This window comes from Mesoplodon mirus, assembly GCF_964341445.2.
Source record: "Mesoplodon mirus genome assembly, chromosome: 3".
NCBI classification, from domain to species: Eukaryota; Metazoa; Chordata; class Mammalia; order Artiodactyla; family Ziphiidae; genus Mesoplodon; species Mesoplodon mirus.
In genome coordinates this window covers 150,276,817-150,299,592 of record NC_138978.1, presented here as the reverse complement: position 1 = coordinate 150,299,592, position 22,776 = coordinate 150,276,817, and the positions used below count along the sequence as shown (strand labels likewise).

Below are 22,776 nucleotides of genomic sequence, written 5' to 3'. Positions count from 1 at the left end.
AGTTCACTCGTGTTATGGACAGAACCTAAAGAAATACAGTACAGTTCTTAGAGGAGATGGCATATATAGAAGTCGATACCAAAAAAACATTTTTTTTAAAGAGGGAGCTGTTACCAGTATTATCCATTTTAGATATTTCTTTAAAATTAAAAATCCAGTGTTTGAGGTCTTATACTAGGTACAGCCTTCAGAGTCTTCAAGGATTATTAGCACCATTATATTATATACAGAATTGTGTGCATTTGTTATGTGCTCATATATGAATTTCCCTGGGGAAAGAATCCTTAGTTTTCGTCAAATTCTTGAAGGAGCCTGTGTCCCTCAAGTAGTTAAGCACCATGGCTTTACCCTCAGAACTTAGGTGTTCCAGTAGATTGGAAGAGAAAGAAGGATCTCAGTCTGTATTTTAATGGGAATAAGAAATGGACCTGGACCCATGAGAAGTGGACCCCAGTGCACGAACACAGGTCCTCTCTGGCCCTGGTCATTGTAGCCACCTAGGAGTTGAGCAGCCCTTGCCTTAGAAGGCCGGGCAAGATTCCTCTTCTCTCAGTGAGCTTAGACTGGGACCCTCAGGCCTAGAGTTTATCTCCCTTTGACCACCAGGCTTCCCAGAAACTACTGCTTTTCTTCCATGTTACCAAAACGTTGTCAGATCACACTAAAGAAACGGGCTTCCTCCTGCTTGTCCCTCCATGACACAAGGAACCAGCCAGCCTGGGATAAACTACAGTTTTAGCCCCGTGACACCTCATGCCTCCGTTGTCCCTGCTAAGGTTCCCAAGCTAATTATCTCTCCTGTCTCTCTCCAGTTTTTATTTGACCAAGAAGTAGACTTGGAAACTTATACCAGCCTTTTCTGAATCTCTGCTCTCTTTTAACTCAAGAGCCAGAGAAGGATTATAAAATTAAATCTTTAAAACCTCCTATGAAGCAGTCTGGCCACTGAGATCCATCAACTCACCCATCTCAGGCCTCCCTGCATCTGACCGGGTCCTACAGAGCAGTGGTTCTTAGCCATGACAGTTGTTTGTCACTGTCCCACTTCATTGTCCCACTTCACATGTTCTGCAGTGATTCTCTAAGGGTACCGGGGACGTATCTGAATCTTCAGTGAAGGAGAGAATCATTGAGATAGAGACCAGCTTGGGCATTTGAGTCTGGATGCTGGATACACTAGAAGTAAACTCTGCTCAATTCTGAAGAACAGCTACTCAGATGAAGACAGCTGAGTCCCAGGCCTCTGGCTCAGCACCATGGCTTTGGTATCCTCTCAAGATCTGTCAGAATCCAGGTGCCCACGAGGGAGGCAGAACCCCACAGCAGAGCTCACGTTTCTGCAGACTCCTAGGGGCAGGGTACATCCAGAGCTAGCCCAGCCTTCAGTGCGTGGACAGACAGACCAGTGGGCACTCACCACTGAAGGGCTTGGGTCCTTGGCTAGGGTTGGAGGTATGGCTGGAGCAGCTGCTGGCTGGAAAGGGGGAGTTCCTGGAATAAAATACCCAATAATGAAGTCAGACTGCGTCCAGGGGAAGCCTGAGCAGGAGCTGAGCTACATGCTGACCTTTTCCTGAATAAATCCTCAATGTAATAGCAGAGGAGGATATTATGAAAATGGAAAACAATTGCACTAGCTGTTCCAGGAAGAAATTCATGGGCTTGATGGAATACAAAAGCTAATCGGTTGGCTATTTTTAAAAATAAGTCTAGAGCTTAGAATGGAATATCCCTAATAATTTGATTATTTTGCCATTCAAGAAGGTACACAACGCACAATGCCTGCGTCTTCTGACCGTGTCATTACCAGGGCAGCCCGAGGGACTCCGTCTGTTCTGTCAGCTTAGTGGGTTGGTCTGTGGGAGCGTATCCAGCTCTGCAGAGTGGTGTGTCCTCAAGGCAGGGTGGATTTGGTGGATATGGTCTAGGGTTGGGGTGGCGATTGGGGGGTAAGTAGGATTTGAACAGGGAACTAGAGAAAGAGGAGGGGTGAGATCTGCAAGGAGGGACCCCCACTTTCCCTTCCCTTGACTCCTGAATGACTGTCCTGGTGCTCATTCTCTTCTCCCCCTACCAGCTTTCTAGAAGGGCTCTGATGCCCAGAAAAGCAGGTGGCCGTTTGTGGTGCTTCTGTTCTTGCTCCTGGCAGCGCCTCCTGTGATTGTGTTTTCTGGGCATTCATGCGAGTGCTTTTCAGCTTGCCCCCTTTTCCTTCTCCTCCAGTTTATCACAGTTCAGTGAAGAGAACATGATGGACCCCTACAACCTCGCCATCTGCTTCGGGCCCTCGCTGATGTCAGTGCCTGAGGGCCATGACCAGGTGTCCTGCCAAGCCCACGTGAATGAGCTGATCAAAACCATCATCATCCAGCACGAGAACATCTTCCCAAACCCTAGGGAGCTGGAGGGCCCCATCTACAGCAGAGGAGGGAGCACGGAGGATTACTGGTAGGGGGCTCAGGGTTGGAGGAGGGGAAATGTCACCAACGCGCACTGGCGTGGGGGCCAGATGGCCAAGCGAGACCGAGGGAAACACCCAGATCCTCCCCACCTCCCACTCCGAGGCACTTCAGGCTGCCAGGATCAGGGGTTGCTGTAGGCAGGGCCCCACCTCGACCCAAACTACTAAGTGCCACTTCAGGCTGCCTCCTTTTTTACGAGTTCTGAGTGATGAGACACCATTCTGAAAGATAATGACAGCAATAACAGGAACATTAATGATCTCCAGGAAAGGAAATTTGATCAGGTTGTACGCAGAACTGCTGTTCATCAGGCAGCAGTGTCTCTCTGGCTCCTGCTCGGAGCTGGCTATTGTGAGAAGAACAGTCCTGCGTCCCAGGGAATTTCTGTCTTATTGGGAAGATTTCAGATATGAAGAGTAATGTCCTGACAGTGAGTTTATACAATGATAATTTAATAATGATCTCAGACATTTGTGACGAGAAAGCGGGGTAAGGTCCATTTTCAGCAGGTTAGGCCCAGTGCCCCACTGAAGCAGGTTCGTCATGACTTCACCTGGAAACAGATATAAAAGGAATCCCTAGGGCACATCTTTGCTAGACCCTTCCGTTAGACAAATAACAGATTTCCATTTTACAGATTAAGTCATTGCAATCTAGAGAGGCCAGGGACAATCTCTGAGGCCACCCCAGTGGTGGGGATCCCAGCCCTGACCCTTTGACTGTCAGTGCAGGGTACCACCCACTGCCCCACACTGCCCCCATCGTGCCACTTACAGGGTCATTTTCCCAGTAAACGCAAAGACAACTGCCTCTCTCTTTTACTCCCTAACATCCCTTACCTCTTCCTCCTCCTCCCTTTCCCTTCTTCCCCTAAACAGTGTTTCAGCCTGGGCTGAAAGCATAAGCCAGCCCAAATCGGATTCCATCTGAATTCAACATCTGGAAGCAATTCAGCCAGCCCCATTGCTATGGACTGAGGTAGGGGAGGACAGGGGAGGTTGCTTACTTAATGAGAGGCCAGTCAGTCCATGCTTCTCCCTGATCCCCACAGAAGGAGCCTCCAGCCCAAGGAGTGAGGAAAATGCTATTCACGTGTCTGTGAACATAAAAATACCACTGACGTCGCTGAGTCCGGTCTTCTCTGCTGTCCTGTAGATCCCGGCATCTGAGGCTGAGCTGGAGAAATCTAGGCTCACCAGCTCGGAGAGAAAGCTTCCGGTCACTGACAGATGGCTGGTGGGGACTAGGGGTGTTGTTCAGGTCTCAGCCTACTGGCTGGTGGGCTCCAGGGAGCTGTCCTTGTGCATGTGACTTGGAGAGTTGGTTTCCCTTGCATGAGTGTTGAAAAGCTGTGGAACCGATTCCTGCTTCACCTGCCTTCTCACATATCAAACTGCTGCAGGCTCTGGACCCATTCCAGGACACAGAGCCCCACCTCATGGCCCGGTGCAGCAGGGCCCTGGTAGGGCTCACCGGGCACAGATGGGAGGGCACCTTCCTCTCAGTTCTGCCCAAGGTCTTCTCCAAGCACAACAGCACCACCACCCCCCCGCCCCATTGGTTGTGCATCTGCCATTTATTAGCAGCCTCTGGGAAAACCACAAGGTTAGTCAGGGCCTGTTACTACCACAGACTGGGTGGGAGGCCAGAAGCACCCCAGGATCAAGAGTAAATGACCTTGGGTAGGAGGGACCATCTGACTGCTGGGTTCATAGCCACTCAGAAGGCTCCCAGCCTCTCCATTGGAAGAGAGAGAAGTGCCAGCGAAGTGAGCTAAGATGGATGAAGGAGGGGAGGGAGGGGTGGCAAAGGGGGAGTCAGAGCCCAAGTATACTGGAGATGGGCCAGGAGACCAGAACAGCCAGGAAGAGGGAGCACCAGGCCGCTTGGCCTCCCCGCAGCCCCACTGCACCATGCTTACCAGCCCTGAAACCGGAACCCAGTTTTCCAGGACTGCCTGCGGTGTAGCATGCTGGGCTGCTTCTGAGACCACAGGTGTCAGGGAGGCTGGGGTGTGCGTGTGGAATGAGAGAAGCATAGCATTTCAGGGCTAGAAGGGACCTTATAAAGCATCAGCTTGTCGTTACCTTAGAGCAGCGGTTTTCAAAGTGGGGTCCCTGGACCAACGGCACCTGCCTCACACGGGCTGATTAGGAATGCAAGTGCCGCAACTCCACCCAGACCTAGTGAATCAGAAACTCCTGGAGTGGGTGAGGCAGTCTCTTTTTAACAAGTAGTCCAGGGCTCCATGAACTTTGGGAGCTGCCGCCTTAGTGGACGGCCAGAGAAATGAACTCAGAGGTCTGGGGAAAAGTGAGCCTTTGCCCTGCACACCCCTGGGGTCCCAAGGGTTTCCAGAATGTCACCAAATTCATTCAGAGGGTTTTGAGGCCCAGAAAACAGTGAGAAAGTGTGCCCACATTTTCTGATAAAGAGGAATCCCTGTTGATGTTCTCCCATAATATTCTCTGGGGTCTGGAGAGCCTCCTTGGAACTGCCTTGCTTCACACGGGGTGAGTTCTAAATTAGTCCCCTGGTCTTTGAGGAACTTTCTAGGAGTGAAGGACCCGTCCACTGAGGAGGGAGAGGCTGTAGGCTCAAAGGTAGAAACTGAAGCCAGGATGTGGGGTTGAGGGGTGATGGTGCTTCCATAAAACTGCCTGGAAAGTCTCACTTGTTACTACCTACTGCCAGAGGAAGAAACTTTAGAAGTGAACAGTGTTTTTCTCTACTTTTCAGGGAGTCAGAACTTCCTGGTGCCCCTCCCCATGCACTCTGAGGTCCAAGAGATCAGGAGTAGAAATGACTTTCCTAATAACTTCCCTGCTCATTCTCGATTCTCCGCCCTGGGTAATTTTAGGCTCCATGAATTCTGTCAAGAACTTGACCCAGCTCTCATCCGCTGCCCTCTTGCAGTGTCCAGCCCACGGCAGACTTTCTTCCCCTGCTTGTGTTTCCCACTCATTTCTATGACTCACCTCCTACTTTCTCACCAGTACTAAACCACAAAGCAGCCAGAGGCATCAAGCAAAATGAGAAAGAAGGAAAGAAAGCACTGCTTATTAATCACTCCCTCTTAGTTCATTGAATCCTAACACAACTCTGTGAGATATATAGACCATTATCCTCGATTTATAGATTAGGTAGCTGAGGCTGAAAGAGATTAAGTAATTGCACAGGGTCGCACAGCTACCAAGTGTCAGAGCTGGTTTTCGGATCCAGTTGTATCCGATGCTAAAGCCCAGTGTTTCCCTTCCGCCATGCTCCCTTGAGGAACTAATTCACCTAGAGAAATAGCCCTTGAGGAGCTAAGTTGTTCCGTATTTTCGAAAAGATTTATAAGTTCAAATGGGGTTCCTCTTGTGTCAAGATGTTGTAAGTCCCATGTAGTCTCAAGTAGTTTTTGTAGCAGGAGCTAGCCTAGAGAATCCCGAGAGCCTTACATTTCATTATAAGCATCTGTCTGGAGTATGTGATCAGGATCTAGAGAGTGTAGGGTAGATCCCATGTCCAAGGAAGCTGTGTGAAAGAGAAGACAAGAATTTTGTAAGCAAATGCTGAGGTCCCAGTTACTCTTGGTTCTGTTGCAGTGACAGCCCTCACGGAGAGACTACCTCGGCTGAAGACTCAACCCAGGATGTGGCCACAGAGCACCACACAAGTGATGACGGTATGAGGCCCCACTTGGAGTCAGTGGGACTGTGGGGTGGTGAAGCAGAAAGGAGAGATTATAGATCCTGTGCCCCTGATGACCCTTCCCGTCCAGCAGTCCCCTCAAGACGAGCAGGGAGCTCTCCTGCCTCCCAGCTTCATTCCTTCCCTTTCTTGGAGAGACAGCCTACCTTCTCAAATAGAGTGGTCTCTGTATTAAACCAGAGATGAAGAGCTAGACCTTAGCCCTTCACTCTTCTCGCCCCACCTCACTGCCCCTCGTCCACCTCCCAGCTCTTTGTCTCATCTGGCTGTCTCACCAGCGTACTGTCAGTCCCTTGTCATGGCCCAGACTCCTGCCAGGTAGCTGGAGACCAAAGGGAAGGAGAGCTCATTTGAAAAACAGAGGGCCCAGGGAATAGTGAAGCTGGGTGCCAAGAACCCAGCAGAAGCAAGCCAGAGGGGGATGGGAGTCAGGATGCAGAAACCACATGCTCTCACGCCTGCCGACTGGAAAAATTGACCCTTTCCAAAGCACAGACATGCGCTGCGCAGCCTGGCGTGTGTGCGTCAAGAGCTGGAATGCACAGCTGTCGTCCGTGGGCCTCGGCGGTGCCCATGATTTATTAGGGTCTGTCCAGCCAGCACATTCCCCCTCCTGCCAACAGTTCTACACCTCCATTTCTGGATTGCTTGGGCTCTGGAAGTCTCAGCAGCTGACAAGGGGCCTCAGAATTTTCTGGGCGCAAGAACAAAATGGCACAGACTGTGGTGTTCCCTGCTCCCTGCCTTGCTATGAATTCTGCAATCCTAGGCCAGCTTTTAAAGGAGAAAAAGAAATTAGAATTGCTGATTTTGTTCTTAAGGTCAGATGGATCAATATGATAATTTACCACACAATGGGAAGGGATTTGGTGAACCAGGGAAATTCGTATTTGATTAGAGCCTACGTGTGCCCAGCACTGCTAGGGGCTTTATATGTCTTATCTCTTAATCCCTAGTGAAATTGATAGAGCTGCTATTTAATAGTTAAGAAAACTGAGGCCAGAGAGGTCGAGTGACAAACCTGCAGCTGTATGGAACTGACATTGGGATATTTAGACAGGCCCCCTGTAGTGAAGTCCCCAGCCCTGCCCATTCAGGAGCAGACCCACCTGCCCCTGCTGTCTAGGCATAGTCTTGTTTGTAAGTAACCTTTCTCTCCACTACTCAGAATATCTGATTTTAACCCTGGGTTCCTGATGTGTGGGAGCCTTCTTTTTGCTCTCTGACCTCTACCTGCACCCCAGAACAGATAATGACAACGATGACAATAATAACGGTGGCTGACACGTATGTAGCACTTAACTGTGGGCCCACACAGTTCTGAGCACTTTTACAAATTGTTATTTGTTGACTCATCATACCAACTTCCTGAAAAAGGCACTATTATTATCCTCATTTTATAGATGAGGAAACGGAAGCGCACACAAAAGTAAAAATACGTTGCCTTTGCGCACCCCTTTTAATTTTCAAATCACTGACATGTGCATTTTTCCATGTATTGACCACAAAATATATTTCCTTATTTTGCTCCTTGGAAAGTTGATTGGGCAAGTTATTTTCTCTTTATAGAGACTAAAAGCTCATGTTCTAGTAGGGAGAGTGGATAATGTAAATAAATTATTCAAAGTACAATATGTTAAAAGTGTTCTAAATTAATGGAGTTATTTTATAGTCAGAAAGGAAGTAATGCTTACAAGTACAGTATGGCATGAAGAGCTATGGGAACACCAAGGAAGTTAGTAGAGGAAGCAGGTGATGTTTGAGTTGTGATTCAACGTGTTTCATCAGGTAGGTGACAGAGAGGGATTCCAGGTGGAGGGAACAGCATGAGCGAAGGCAAGGAAGGGCATACAAGTGCTTTCAGGGGTTTGCACAGTCTGCTCAGGAATACCTGCTTTATAGATCATCCGTGACTTATTTTCACACTAGGTTATCTACCCACCACTGTAAGTTCAGCTAACTGGGCTCTTCCACCCAGTTTCCTGAGTCTGTGAGTCCCAACAACATGTGTTTCCTTCTTTTCCACCCCTCTCAGAGTGTGAGCCCATCGAGGCCATTGCCAAGTTTGACTACGTGGGCCGGACAGCCCGAGAGCTGTCCTTCAAGAAGGGGGCATCCCTGCTGCTCTACCAGCGGGCTTCCGACGACTGGTGGGAAGGCCGGCACAATGGCATCGACGGACTCATCCCCCATCAGTACATCGTGGTCCAAGACACGTACGTTAGGCCCCCTGCACCTTTAGGGGTCCCTGGCCGCACTGTGGGAGTGAGACTTTATTTCTGGAGCCCAGGAGGATGAGGGAGACCAACCCCTAGGGGGCGCCGACACAGTCCTGAAGTGTCACGGTTCCTTTGAAGGGCCCCCCAGACTCAGAGACTGAGTGGAGAATTGTTTTTTCATCTCTCCACTCTCTACTCCCCTGCCAATCACATCTCCACCACCCTCCCCGACCCCCAGTCATTTTAGAAACTTGCCAGCCAGCGCTCATCCACATTTATACCTGATGAGTGATAATGAGGGGTTATTATTTGACCACTTATATATCCTTTCTGGAAAGATCAGGTTGGGAAAACATTTTGATTTTTCTGTCTTTTTTTTTTTTAAAAACCTGATGGCACTTTTCCACTTGCAAATGAAAATGTTGAGTTCATTTTCTAGTAGAAATCTAGCTTAAGCAGCCTTGTGGAAATAAACCAGTTCATTTAACCCAGATGAGGTTGACTTGGAGAAAGACAAGGGAGAGGAGGGGAAAGGATATCGGGGAGCAAAGGGAATGTGGACTGGTTCCAGAGAGACTTCATCACACGGGCTGTAGGTTGGTTCCTGCTCTTTGAAGCAATGTCTTTGCATCAGGAAGGCTTTTCCCCGTGGCCCCTCAAACCTGCCTCCCTGCCCCATTGCCCTGCCTCTGACCCCGACTCCCTCCCCTCGGATACGATGCTGTCCGCATTTTTAGTCCTTCCCTTAATATTATTTTTTAAAGGTTGATATCCTGAATGAGTCTGCACCCTCCCAGCCTCTCCCAGGCTCGTTCTGCGGGGAAATCCTCCCTCTGTTGATAACATCGCATACCTGGTGGCCATCTGTGCGTGGACAGGACCCTCCCAAATTTAGCATTATGACTTCACTCCAGGACCGAGAGAAGATGAATTGTGGGGCAGAAGGGGCTTTCTTTGTCATCAGTAGCCAGAGGGGCCGGGAGAGCCGTGGAGAGACCTGGGACCGGCTTGGACGCTCTAAGCAGGGCTAGATGCGCTACGACAGAGTGTGGCGGTGTCCTGCCTCAACGCCGGCATCTCCAGAGCCACGGCAGAGCTGACTGCCCTTGCCCAGCTGTGCTTGGGACCTGAGCACATAAACGGCCACCTGGACCTCCTGCAGGAGGTGGCCCCGGGCACAGCTGCCCCGGGAAAGCAGCGAGGGGTAAAGGCAGACACCTCGAATCCAGGAGTCCCCTAGCCCAGCTTTCGGAGGATCTGAGGACCCCGCAGAACTCAGCAGGGTTATTTATTTTTATTTAAATGACCCTCCAAAGGCCCGTAGCTTTCCTTGCCTCCCGCGCTCCCAGAGCCCAGCCAGGCGTCGCTGCTGCCGCAGAACCACTGTGGGGTCGCGTGTGTGTCGGGGGGGCCATCTTGCCGATTTAACACTGCTTTTGTGTTGTTGTTGTTTTCCCCTCCTCCCTGCCTGCCTGCCCCTTCTCCCCCAGCGAGGACGGTGTCGTGGAGAGGTCCAGCCCCAAGTCTGAGATTGAGGTCATTTCTGAGCCACCTGAAGAAAAGGTGACAGCCAGAGCGGGGGCCAGCTGTCCCAGTGGGGGTCATGTAGCCGATATTTATCTTGCAAACATCAACAAGTAAGCTCTGCTTTTCATTTTCTGCTCCCCTGAATGACTTGCGACACCCCGCCTCACCCTCTGGCCTAACCGCCCTCTCCATCCCTGTGCTGCATCCCCCCGCTTCCCGGCCCGACAGCTTGCATGTGCTCGTGGCTGCTCCAAGGTGAACAGGGCCAAGGAAACATCCATAGGCCTCGTCAGCAGGCCCAGGTCTCCGGCTAGCGGCCGTCACGCTAAGGACGGGTGTGCCCCTCTGTCCCCGCAGCGTCTGTCCGCTCAGACCTTCCTAGCCATCTAACTGCTGAAACTTTGGCCAAAGCTGTAGTCACTTCAGGCAACTTGGTTTTGTACCGTTTCTCAGAGGTGCCTTCTTTTTTCCAATTCTGACTCAAATAATCATCTTTGATGTCTTCCTTGGCCCTTGTCTGTCCAAAGATCCAGAGTCTCGTGCATCTTCTACCAGGTTCACGTCACCCCAGATGGTTTATTTAGATATCACGTGTCTGTTTCTCCCTCATCCTGCATTCGCTCCCCTGGAGGAAAGGCGACTACTACCCCCACCAACCCCCACAAGGAAAGCTTTGTCCTGAGCTCTTTCTTCACTGTCTAACCCCCCCCAGCTCCCTTTTCTCTTGCCCTTTCACACCGGTAGAAATAATTTGCCCTTTTTTTCCCCTATTGCTTTGGCCCTGTGTATTATCCTTCCCTGTTAGTCCCTTTGCAGATTCCCACTTCTGTCCAGCAGGCTCGTAACTGTGCCCCCCAGCTTTCACAGTGGCTGTTAGCAACATCCTGGGGTTTTAACTCCACCCACACCCGATCTGGCCGTCTAGAGGGATTCCACGCCTGTGTGCTGCTGCGTCCCCTAGAGACATTCAGGTTATTGGAGAACTAATCTCATCTCAAGGGGCCAGACACCAAGCCCCAAAGCCTACAGACCTCTTTCCGCCAGACCCTGAACCTTGGCCCAGTGCCAGCAGGATGACAAGCCCCAGGGCACTCCCGATGAATATGGATTGGAGATGATGTACAGTTTTTATTCCCCTCTGGCTTTGGAGGAATGAGATGATTTGCACATTGAAAACCTGTTAACCGTAGCCTCTGGACACTGAAACTGGAAGGAGAATAAAAGATGCTTGTTGTTTTTAAACTGCACCAGGTCGCCCAGATCTCTTGGCTTTTTTCCAACCAGACGGTAGCAGGGGGAGTGTTTGGGGCACGTGGTTCTTTTCCATCTCTTTCACTCTCTACTTAGTAAAGTAGCTGATTCAGCGCCCTTGGTCAGTGTAGTTACAATTTCAGTCAGACCGGTAAGAAAGATCGAGGATTTAATTTATTTCCCTCCAGCATAGTGCCCTGTTAGGGGGGCCAGCTAGTAAAAAGTTAACTGTGGGCTAATGACATTTTCTTCATTATTTACAAGTCTACGTTAATTATAAGCCTATAATCATAAGGTTGTAAGCCTGTAATTAACCCAGAAACCAAGGCGAGGTTGGTGGAGAGAGAGTTAGCTAATTAGTCGGGTACAGATATTTAAGCCATCATATATTTGTTGCCATTTGTACAAAGGAATTGTAGAGAGTAATACCTTGGATACTCAAAAGATGAACATCTGGTAGAAAGTCAAGGCGGTTCCCGTGAACTCCTTGGTTGGTGGTATCAGGATGGGGTCTTGGAGGACGTGGTCTGCCCAGACGCCAGCTGGTCCGTGGGTGAGCAGCCGCCCCCCGGGATGTCTTGCCCTTAGGACTGATCGGCCTTCGAGCCACACCACCGGCCCCACACAGCTCTCCTCCCGAGCTCCTTCTCTCTCCTGAGTACCCTGGGTTCTCTCTCACCCCTGGACCTTCACATCTGCTGTCTCCTCACCTGGTCGACTCCTCTCCCTTTGAGATTCAGTCCAAAGATTTCTTTTTAGGGAAGCCTTTCTGACACCCCTGAATTCCTCAGGGCTGAGTTAGGTGCCCTTATTCTGTATTCCCGAGGCAGTCTCAGGACACAAGCTGCGCTTGGATCTCCCACCAGGCTGAGCTCCTTGAAACCAGGAACTCTATCTTCCTCCCTCTATATCCCTGGGGCCTGGCCCACACCAGCCACTCCATAAATCTGCCTCCTTAGCAGTTTGGGCCTTGTAAGTCAGCCCTCCTTACAAGAAGGAAAAAGGAAATCAGCAAGGAGTTATCAGGGTGCGGCCTCTCAGTTCAATTCCACACATTTACTGAGCGCCTCCTATTGTGCCAGGTACGCCTGACGCTTATTCAGGGACAAATAAGATGGTCCCTGGCCTCGGAGCTCACAGTCAGGCAAGGTGAATACCACAGAGACAAGTCACTAAAAAGTGGTTCCATAGATGCACTGAAGGAACAGAAGGGGGAGTGATCAAGTCTGCCTGCCCGTGGGGGAGGGAGGTCAGGGAAGAATTTGCAGAGGAGGAAAAGTCATTTCAACTGGACCTTATAAGACTCTGCGAACATCCTTTATCCACTGGAGAGTGGCTGACCCCCAAGGCTAAAGCTGCTGAGCAGGCAGCCTCACGGAGTGGCTACTGTGTGCCAAATCCCGAACCGGGCCCCGGGCATGTATGATGAGGAAGACCTCCGCAGTGGCCCTGCCCCAAGGACCAGCTCCTTATCTTCAGGTCCTACCCCTTCCCTTCTTCCGTCCTCAACTCCCACCTCAGCCTCAGTGGCCCTTAGTAGATTCAAGTTCAGAGCTGCCCAGCTGCCATCCCAAACCAGAAGTGTCATTGCCTCTTAGATTAGGTCCTATAGTATCTGATTCCAAGAGATAATGAAATTATTCAAAAGTGGGCAACACCCATATGAATAAGATTCTGCCAGACCATTTCATCTGAGAGCTTTAGTGGTCTGAAACAGATCGACTCAGAGCCAGGCTTCAGCCCAGTGCTGGGTGACTTAGGGTCACGTAGATGTATTTCCACCCTAGAAAATGCACAAACGTGACCCGAACTCTGCAGCATTGCAGCCTCTTGAAAAATATTCTGTTCCATGTCTGCAGAATAAGCAACAACAGCCTCTTGCCAAAGCCCAAAATAATTAGTCTTGTTAGTGGACTAAGAAACATGCTAAAATTTGGAAAAGTCAACTCTCCTCTTACCAGCAATTCCCTACCTCCTTGGTGATGGTGAGACTTTTTCTCCTACCTGGGGTCTGGGGCCTGCTTTCTGTGCAGAGCAGGTAACGGAGGGTACCTTTTCATGAATCTGTCTCCCATTAGAAACTTTTGCTTAATCAGACATTTTTCCTGACAGCACCTTACCTCTTGAGAACTCAAAGCCCACGACCACCAAGTAAGTATCTATTTCTCCTTTGCCCAGGTCGGGGGTGGCAGGGAGACAAAGACATGGAGAAAGCAAGGGAAAGGTGACACAGGAGAGGACATGCTCTGTGTCCTCTCCTTCCAGAAGTCCCTGGGTACCAACATCTGCCCCTCTCTCACTCATCCTAGCTTCCTCGGAGCCAGGGCTCCCTGATCACACCGCCCTTTCTGTTTGTCATTGAAGGCAAAGGAAGCGGCCAGAATCTGGGAGCATCCGGAAAACATTTCGGAGCGACGGCCATGGGCTGAGCAGTTCCCTGACTGATTCTGCCTCCCCGGGGGTGGGGGCAAGCTGCCGCCCATCTTCCCAGCCCATCCTGAGCCAGAGTCTCCCCAAGGAAGGGCCAGATAAGTGTTCCATCAGTGGGCATGGGAGTCTCAACTCCATCAGCCGCCACTCGTCCCTGAAGAATCGGCTGGACAGTCCCCAGATCCGGAAGACGGTGACAGCAGGCAGGTCAAAAAGCTTCAATAACCACCGGCCCATGGACCCTGAGGTCATTGCACAGGTAACTGGGGGCTCTTGGACAAATAGCTACCACAGGTCTACACTTGTCCCTGCTGCTTAGTGCAGCCCATGCTCATTATGACGGCACTTGAAAAAGAACAGTGCTTTGTACATTATACACTGAGTTCAGGGACTGTTCGACATCTAGACCCGATAAGCTGGCTTTCCAAGAAATTTGTCGATCCCTCTCTCCCCAAAAAGAACTTGAAGACAAAATAAAAGAAGGCAGGCTTCTTGCTCATATATGGGCTATTTGCAAGCCCGTTGTAACTTTTAAAGCCAGTAGTTACAGATTGAGTGTTTCTGATAGAATCCATTCAGCCCAATTTTGAGTCTTGAGACCCTGGTAGATTTCAGTGAAGCTGCCCGAGTGGTGAGGCTCAGAGGTAGTTCTGGCCACATTTTCATATCAATGTGCCATCCCCATCATCCCTGAGGCTAATCTCTGGTCCCTAGTGGTAGATCAATGATCAATCAACAATCTGCTTCTGGTTGAGAAGGCCCCAAATTACTCTGCCACTGGGCACTCCGGTACCAGAAAGGTTTCCAGCCCAAGCCTCCAGAGGCAGTGGAGATGAGCTCCCTTGCTTGCTACAGGGTCTCCCTTCCATGTATGCATCACACTGACGAGTCTCTGTTTTCCATGAAATATTAGAGATCCAACCCCACCTCTAAAAATACGACTCTCGGGGCCACTCCAAGCAGTTCACTCAGACGTCTCTCCCAACTCTATAATTTTCATTAGACCAGGTAGGAACTAAAGGCTCATCGTTGGCCTTTTATGTCTCAACTAAGTTGAGATTCTCCTCACCCCAACTTCCAGGGTAGAGGCTGGGTGTGGCCTCTGTTGGCTTAATCGCGGTGCTCTGCTTAGGGGTGGCGTACCTGGCAAGCACATATTAAGCTACAGGCCTGAGATGTCTTGCTTTGCTAGCCTTCTGTTTCTGTGCCTCTCCTTAAGCTCTTGGCTGCAATCTGCCTTGCACTACGGGAATCCTCCCAGCTCCCTCTTTGGCCAGGTGTTAGGAACGTCGGAATAGCTACATAACTGGGACAGACTCTAGCTGCAGAGCGGGACTGAGGAGGGAGATGGAGTTCTTTCTGCAGAATTTTAAGGTTTGAGAACATCAGAGGGATGAGTGAAATTGAACCACTCTGAGCAGAAAGCATGGATTACCCTGTAGGGCAAAGAAGCCTTCACCAGGGGCCTTTGCTTGAAACATGCAGTCTTTCCATGTGAGTTTGATCCCAAGGGAGGAGCCCTGCGGTGGTTTGGGGATGCTAGACACAGTGCGTGGAGAGGTGGGGAGGGATCTGGGAGGTCTCCCTGGGAGGCAGCTGGCTGCATACAAAGGGTCTTTGGTTCTGCCTTGAGCCCCTGAGCTAGGACTGCTGTTTCCTAAGATCTGGAGTATTCCACTGTGAAACTCAATGGAGATTCACCTATGTGGGCTCTGGCTCCCCCTCCTGGTCACTCCTTGGTCCCCTCTTATGGTGATGGGTGGAAGGAAATGGCTTCATCAAGATGAGCACTCTGGATGGGGTGGAGTGGGGGCAGGGGTGGGGGGGGATGTCCTGATGGATCCTCAGGGCCAGGACTCTTGAACCTTCCTTCAGTCCTTGAGGAGGAAGGACTAACCCTCTTAACCTTTGGCCTTTAAAGTCCAAGATAACAAAGGTCATACTTCATCTGTATCACTTTTTTAAAAAATTGTTTATTATGTACAGTTTCAAACAGACGTAGAATACGAATCCCATGTACTCATGACCAAACTCCTGGCCACCCTTAGTTCATCCACCTTTCCTGTCCCTGCTGGATTACATGTCATCTCATCCATAGATACATCCGTGCATGTGTCTAAAACCTGAGGGCTCTATTTAAAAAGCATCTCAACCACTCTGTCTAAAGGGGGAAAAAAAACCCTCATGAGAATGAAAGTCCTTTTGCCCCCCTTCCCTCCCATTCTGAATATCCATATGTTCAAAGATTTTGGCCAAATAACATCACCTGGACATCTCCTTACGGTTGGTTTCTCCATGATTTGGCCCAGGTTGTTGAAATAGGACCCTGGGGGCTTCTGCCTACGTGAGCCTCACTCTCTCCTTTCTCCTGTCCGCAGGATATTGAGGCGACCATGAACTCTGCCCTGAACGAGCTGCGGGAGCTAGAACGGCAGAGCAGCGTCAAGCACACCCCGGATGTGGTTCTGGACACCTTGGAGCCCCTCAAGACCTCCCCCGTGGTGGCCCCCACATCGGAGCCCTCCAGCCCCCTGCACACTCAGCTCCTCAAGGACCCCGAGCCCACCTTCCAGCGTAGCGCCAGCACTGCTGGGGACATCGCCTGCGCCTTCCGGCCTGTCAAGTCTGTCAAGATGGCGGCCCCAGTCAAGCCGCCAGCCACAAGGCCCAAGCCCACTGTCTTCCCCAAAACAAATGCCACTAGCCCCGGTGTCAACTCCTCTGCCTCCCCACAGTCCACTGACAAGTCTTGTACTGTCTGAGGGATGTAATTTAATTAATTGTTCTAGACAAGGGGACTGGAGGGACTGACTGTTATTAAAATCTTCCTATTTAACTAGCTTGGGGACTTCAGTTGAAAATTAGGTTCTAAGTTGTTCTTGCAGGAATTAGCCTTCCCACCACCCAAAACCTTGAGAATGAAGCCCTCGTTATCGCCCAGCCCTCCCCCACCCTTCCCGCTACCTTCTGCTTCCCCCTGTTGTCGTAATCCAGCCAGCTACAGTACATACTGTTCTTAGGTTAGCCAGAGATAGGTTTTTCCATTATCAGGTCACTGTGAAATCTGGCAAGGCAAGTCACAGGGCCGTGGGCTGAAGTCTCAGTCCCCTCAGACACAGGGGATGCCTAACCAGATGGTTGGCTGCTGACGGCCAGCTCTCAGTGGCATCTTGTTTTGGGTACTGATTATAGAGAATCATATACAGTTCATTCTCTGTTTTACACACACACACACACACACACACACACACACACGTTTTTCTAGTCTCTGGCATGTGTAGCCTCTCCTGGTCCTAGATAGACCGGTCTCTTTGTAAGCTATTGTGGCAGTTCACACAGGAGCCACCAGGGGTCTCTGTTTCCGTTACAAATCTCAACTGGGCCAGAGAACCTAGCCTTTGACTCTCCACCGTGTGAAATTTAGCAGGATGGGACTCAATCCTGTAAATTGTTTGGGGGTGGGGGCTTTCTCTCTGTCTTCTTTCTATTGGTGTGAATTGATCATTGGTGTTTGCTTTTGCTCTCCTTCATTCTCTGGAACTACAACCCAATCTTCTTACAGAACTTCTAAAGTTTTTCTGAATGTATAGACATTTCTCGGGTTCCTATCTTTGTCTCTGATGTACCATTTTCCATTTAAGACATTTTCCTGTATAAGACAGTTTTATAGTTGGTTGCTTTTAGGGTAAAGAGGCTTAAGACAGTTTTATTGTGTTTTTGGCAGGTTTGGAAAAGGTAAGAAATGGGTCCTTCCTCCCACTTTTTTGGGTACTTAAGACATAAGATTCATTATCCTATTAAAAATTAAATTCAGCTTTGCTAATCCTAAAATTGTTCCCAAATGAAAGTGTATTCTAAGTTTATCCCCTAGTTGGGTTATTCCACAAGGCCTGTCTTCAGGGACCAGCGGGGGCTTAGGGAGCCCTAGTTAGATGAAAGAGAGACATTGCTCTTTAAAACTGCTCTTCATTTATCCAGGCAAGCACAACTAAGAGAACTCTTCACCCCACGGGCTTTAAAGTCTTTCCAAGACCAGAATCTAAGAAAATCAAAAATTGGATGCTGAATATTTTGGCCTTCCTTTGGCTGTTTTTCTGGTTCACCTCCAAAAAGCAAAAATAATACCCTTGTCTGCTTTAATTTGCTTTCCACATCTGGTACCCATGGTCCCAGCTCCCCTAACATCATGCTATCCCAGGAGGACCAGGGCTGGGGACAGTCAAACCCTAGGCACATGGGTCTCAGACAACTACTTGAGTTAAAGTTGAAACTCATTCCTCTTCTCTGTTTTCTGGTTTTAAAGCTGTGCTTTTTGCCTTGTTTTCCACAGTTTAGGAGAGAGAGCGGGTTGCCATTCAGATAGGAAAATCTGAATTTTCTTATCTTTGGCCCAGAAAATGCTCTTCAGACCAACATTTTGAAGTTGGTAGTTGGCTCTATGGAAAGCGGTAGGATTTTCCTCCTTTTGTGTGAAGGAAAAGAGAAGCTTTGTAGGAAGTTGCTAGTTAGAAAAGTAGCCTGCAACACCAGGAAAACCATCCCAAGAGCCAGGAGGGAGAGATGAAGAACTCCTTCAGTGCATGTGTCAACCTGTGAGAGGCAACGCACAGTCCTCCGCATTCTTGGCTTTTGTTGCTCTGTTTAGTGGCCTGTCCTTGTCTGTCACCTGGACTTACACAGGTCCTGAGCCAATAGGGGCCTTTCATACCCAAGGATCTGTTTCCTTGCTGGAAATGAAACCCTACCCTTCACTTGACATTCCTTTTGATCCAACTGGTCCAAATTGGTGCCCATACCTGCCCTTTTCCTCTTTTTCCGGCATATCCTTCTCTAAGAAAGGAAAGGCAAAGCTCCTTAATGACAATTCCTTGGGCCTGTTCTGTTGCTCCTGCCTTGTTTCTCTTTCAGCCCTGTACATGACTTGCATTCACCATCCCCTCGGTCAGTGTCCATCTGCTGATTTGCATCATGAACTGGACAGTGTGTGAGAGGTCACCTGCTACCCCCGCTCTGGGAGCCGAGTTGTCTTCCCCTCTCTGGTGCTCCTGACACCTGTGAGATGGTCCTGTCCAGAGGACTAGGAACCCTAGGAGGAGAGTCCTTCTCGGCAGAGCTCATTGCAATCAACTGGAATCGAGGTTGCACACTGTGATTTTTACACCGAAAAGCCAAACGGAGCTGGCCACCCAGGGCCTAGGGAGACCAGTCTTCCTCGGATATGCTTCCTAAACCAGCATGATGCTTCGAAGAACCCCAATCTGCCCCTGGAGGCATGGATCCTTTTCCCGGTGTGGACTCTGATGGTCAGTCTTTGGGAAGCAGAGGTGGGACGGGGCTACCAGCATCCCAATTTGGAAAAGAGAGGAGTTTGCAGCCAGCAGCCTGTAAACTGGAAACACTGGTCTCAGCCAACCTCCTCAGGGTGCCCTGGTTTCTCCCCAAAGAGATGAGGAGAGATGATGCCAGCAACAGGATGAACAGACCACTGGAAGGGCTGGTGTATATGTACTTCACGTTCAGAAGAGAAGTTAGATCTTCCAGGGAATTGCAATGTTGTGGCGTCTGACTTGTATGTCACGTTTGTGTAAAATGGTATATTCTTTAAAATAGTGTTGATAACTGGAATATTGTATGTATGCTTGGAGATGCTTTGTGTGAACCTAAGACTGTCACTCAACAGATGTTGGATTGGGGAAAATCCAAAGCACAACTTCGAAATAAAATACGTTTTTAGGTTTCGATGCTGCAGTTTATATCCCTTCTCCACTCCCTGAAATCTCCAATCCAGGAGTCCCACTGCCCAGGAGGGATTTTGATTCGTCTGTGGTTACGGAGCCCTGCCTGGCAACAGAAGGAGAGTTGGGGTGACCTCAGGAGCCAACCGTCTTCTCCCTCCCCCAGCAAGACACAGCAGAGGTGCATTTAGAATGTGGATTTTTCCCCCCCGGCATTTTCATTTAGCCCATGTGTGGAACCTAAGAGATTGTGTAGCAAGTCTTCCCGCTCACCATTGGGCAGTCTGTTGCCATGAGAACCATTTCCCCCACAGAATCCACCTCCCCTGTTTTCAGTGAGGACTGTTCTCATTTCTGTCACTAGTCAGATTTCCCCATTTGCAGGAGTGGAGCCTGTGCAGTTGCTTGGAAGCTTTGTCAGCCACAACTGAGGGTGACTGAAGGTTTTATTTCCTCCACAACCAAAGCCCTGGGTCATTCTGCCCTTGGCAGCCCCCTGCCTCTGGAAGAAGAGCTTACCCATGTGTTTGTGCTGTGGGTGTTGAGTACGGGGGTGGGGTGGGAGCATACCGAGAATGCTTTCTCTCCCTTAGATTTTGATTCTAGCAGATCATATATTCGAGGTTGAAGTTATTCAAAGGTGATCGTTTGAAATGCATCTTGGAGCCCCTAGGGCCCACACTTATGTTTCGTGGGCTGATTCTAATACCAGAGGCCCCTGGGGCGGATCAGGTCTCTCATACCCAATGTTCAATGGTAATACAAGGAATCCTACCCCAGACACGTTACATCCTCTCCTTAGGTTTGCCATTGCCATCTGTTATTTGTATATTTTTTATTCGACTTTCTCATGACCTTCTAATGTGTCATCTTTTCTCCCTCCCTCACTTTATGGTAGAGCTCCAACTTGATCTTCTCTTGCTGGTCCCTTGGTCTTAGCTAAGTCAAAGCTGAGGCTGTTCTGCCGCCCTGTGCTGTGGGATGTAGGTGACGAGCTGTGAGATGGAGCTAGTGCTTAAGCTGTGAACAGGGGACCCAAAATCCTTTTCAGAGAGTCCTAAGGCAAAGGCGGGCTATCCTTTTGGGGTACTCTTAACTCATCTCATATATTCTGATGGGAGCTTGATGGAAACCAGTGACAGTCAAAACAGACCCATTCAATCCAGATAGAAACCAAAAATGGAGACCAGGTGGGTCTGAATTTAGGAAACGGTCTTTATGATGATCTAACCTAAATGTTTATATCCATAGGCATATGAAGCTTCCTTTTACTCAGGAGTTAGAAACCCTGGCATATTACATATGCCAAAGACTCATTCGTTAGTCAGTTAAGCCTGACCATGTGCCAAGCACTGTCATATAGTATTGAACAGAGGAACAGCTAATGGAGCTTTCTGGTTTCAGGGAGAACAGATAAGTAAGCAAAATAGTGTTACTCTAAAAATGCAATGATATAATAAGGTAGTGAATGCCTGGGGGAAGAAGTAGTACAGTTAGTCAAGAGTTCTGCTTGGCCTGGTAAAGCTGAGATGACTGTTAGACATCCAAGTGGAAATATCAAGTATATGAATATGGAGTTTTAGGGACAGATCAAATTTAGGAGCTATTGCATTATAGATGTATTCAAACTATGAGATCCCCAGGAAGAATATACAAGTGGAAAAAAAGAGAAGGTCCCAATAATTAGAAATCCAGCGGAGAAGAAGCCAGCAAAGAGGGCAGACGGAGCGAATGACAGAGGTAGGTGTCTGGGAGAGTCACAGAAACCCGGAGAAGGAAATGTTTCAACAAGGAGGATCGGCTGGCAAGTGCCCGTGGGGTAAGATGAGGCCAGTGAAGAAAGGTCACCCTTGTCAATAGCACTTGCCGTACAGGGGAAATGAGCTGACTGGGGTGAGTTGGGCAGCACGTGGGAAGGGGGAGTCAAACTCCTGGCAGCTCATATGCAAAGGCTTGGCTTTGAATGGGGAGCATCAAAAGGGGTCAAGGGCCCAGGTTTCTCTTTTTACAATGGACAAGGTTGAGGCGTGTTTTCTCAAGGGCAGGACCCAGTCGAATGAGGGTGAAATCACAGAGCACAGATGCAAGGGCCAGCAAGGGCCAGAGAAGAGGCGCTTCCTCACTTCCTCCATCTCAGGGGAGGGAAGGCAGGCAGTGGATGTGGGGCGAGAAGATGAGGGAGTTCCTTCTTGATCGCTTCTTTTATTTCAGCAGAATTGATTGCGAATCCTTTAGCTGAGAGCGTGGGAGGGAATGGTGAGTAGGAGGTTTGAAGGGTTAAGAGAATGAGTGAAATACTCACTTTCCCACACCAAGAAAGACAGTACACAGGGGCCTGGTGCTGCACCCACTGCACCTTTTCCCGCTGCCTGGGGGTGGTGCCAGGTCTGGCTGCAGTGTTCGTCCCTCCTTCCGCACCCAAAGCCTCCTGGCCAGAGCTGACCTGTGAAGGGGGCAAGGAGCAGGGCTGCAAGACCTCATCACTCAGCCCTTCAAAAATGCCTGGGCACGCTGAGTACACACTGCCCACCTCCTCCACACACCCACTGGCCCTTGTCCCTCTTTCCCCTCTTCTTTAAGGCACTGGACAGGTGAGGCAGCTGTGACAAACAGGCTCAAGCCATGTAGGGGCAGAAAAGGCACCTAGTATTTATTCAGGACCTACTGGGTAGCAGGCACTGCATCTCATTTTGGTTTTGCACCAAGTCAATGAGAAAGGTTGAGTGACTTTCTCAAGTCAAGACTCAGACCTCTGACTGTAAAGCCCTGCCCTTCCTATGACACCACTTGGCCTCCCTCTGGAGAAGGCAGATGTGAGCTTTCTCCCTGAGAGCTGCCATCAAAGACCGCCCCCCATCCCCCCCCACCCCCGCCTCTGGTCCTAGTGCTACCTCTGAATTGTCACTTCTATTTCTTTTCTTTTTTTTTTTTTTTTTTTTTGCGGTACACGGGCCTCTCACTGTTGTGGCCTCTCCCGTTGCGGAGCACAGGCTCCGGACGCACAGGCTCAGCGGCCATGGCTCACGGGCCCAGCCGCTCTGCGGCACGTGGGATCCTCCCGGACTGGGGCACGAACCCGTGTCCCCTGCATCGGCAGGCGGACTCTCAACCACTGCGCCACCAGGGAAGCCCTGTCACTTCTATTCCTATGAGTTCTCAGAGCCACTCAGGAAAATGCGGTGAGGCCTCTTATAGGCGTCCTTTTCCCCTCAGGAGCCTGCCAGGCTCCTGTACCTCCTCAGATGAAACAACGGACATGCTGCCCAGCTCGGGCCAGCAGCTCAAAACCACAGGCAAGACATTCATTCCTTTTGTCCACATAGAGGATGTGACCTAACAGAGGATGCCCAGCGAAACTTGGTCTGTCACCACACAGCAGCTCACTGCCCACCTTGTACTTCTGAGCCTCTGCATGTGTTCCCATGACCTGGGATGCCATACCTCTGACTCCCTCTT

General features: G+C 49.8%; 1 protein-coding gene across 10 annotated transcripts in view; it reads left to right on the top strand.

Annotated features, from left to right (window-relative positions):
• SRGAP2 (SLIT-ROBO Rho GTPase activating protein 2) overlaps positions 1-19,324 on the top strand; it is a 240,028-nt gene extending 220,704 nt beyond the window's left edge. For 2 of the 10 annotated variants that reach the window (XM_082614405.1, XM_082614403.1), the window contains exons 18-24: positions 2,224-2,448; positions 6,053-6,132; positions 8,194-8,374; positions 9,868-10,014; positions 13,268-13,306; positions 13,520-13,844; positions 15,964-19,324. In XM_082614405.1, the coding sequence (XP_082470531.1) occupies positions 2,224-2,448; positions 6,053-6,132; positions 8,194-8,374; positions 9,868-10,014; positions 13,268-13,306; positions 13,520-13,844; positions 15,964-16,347 (1,381 nt within the window). In that variant the 3' untranslated portion in view covers positions 16,348-19,324. The other 8 variants (XM_082614407.1, XM_082614406.1, XM_082614408.1 and 5 more) reach the window with 7 other exon arrangements.
• The last annotated feature ends 3,452 nt before the right edge of the window (positions 19,325-22,776 follow it).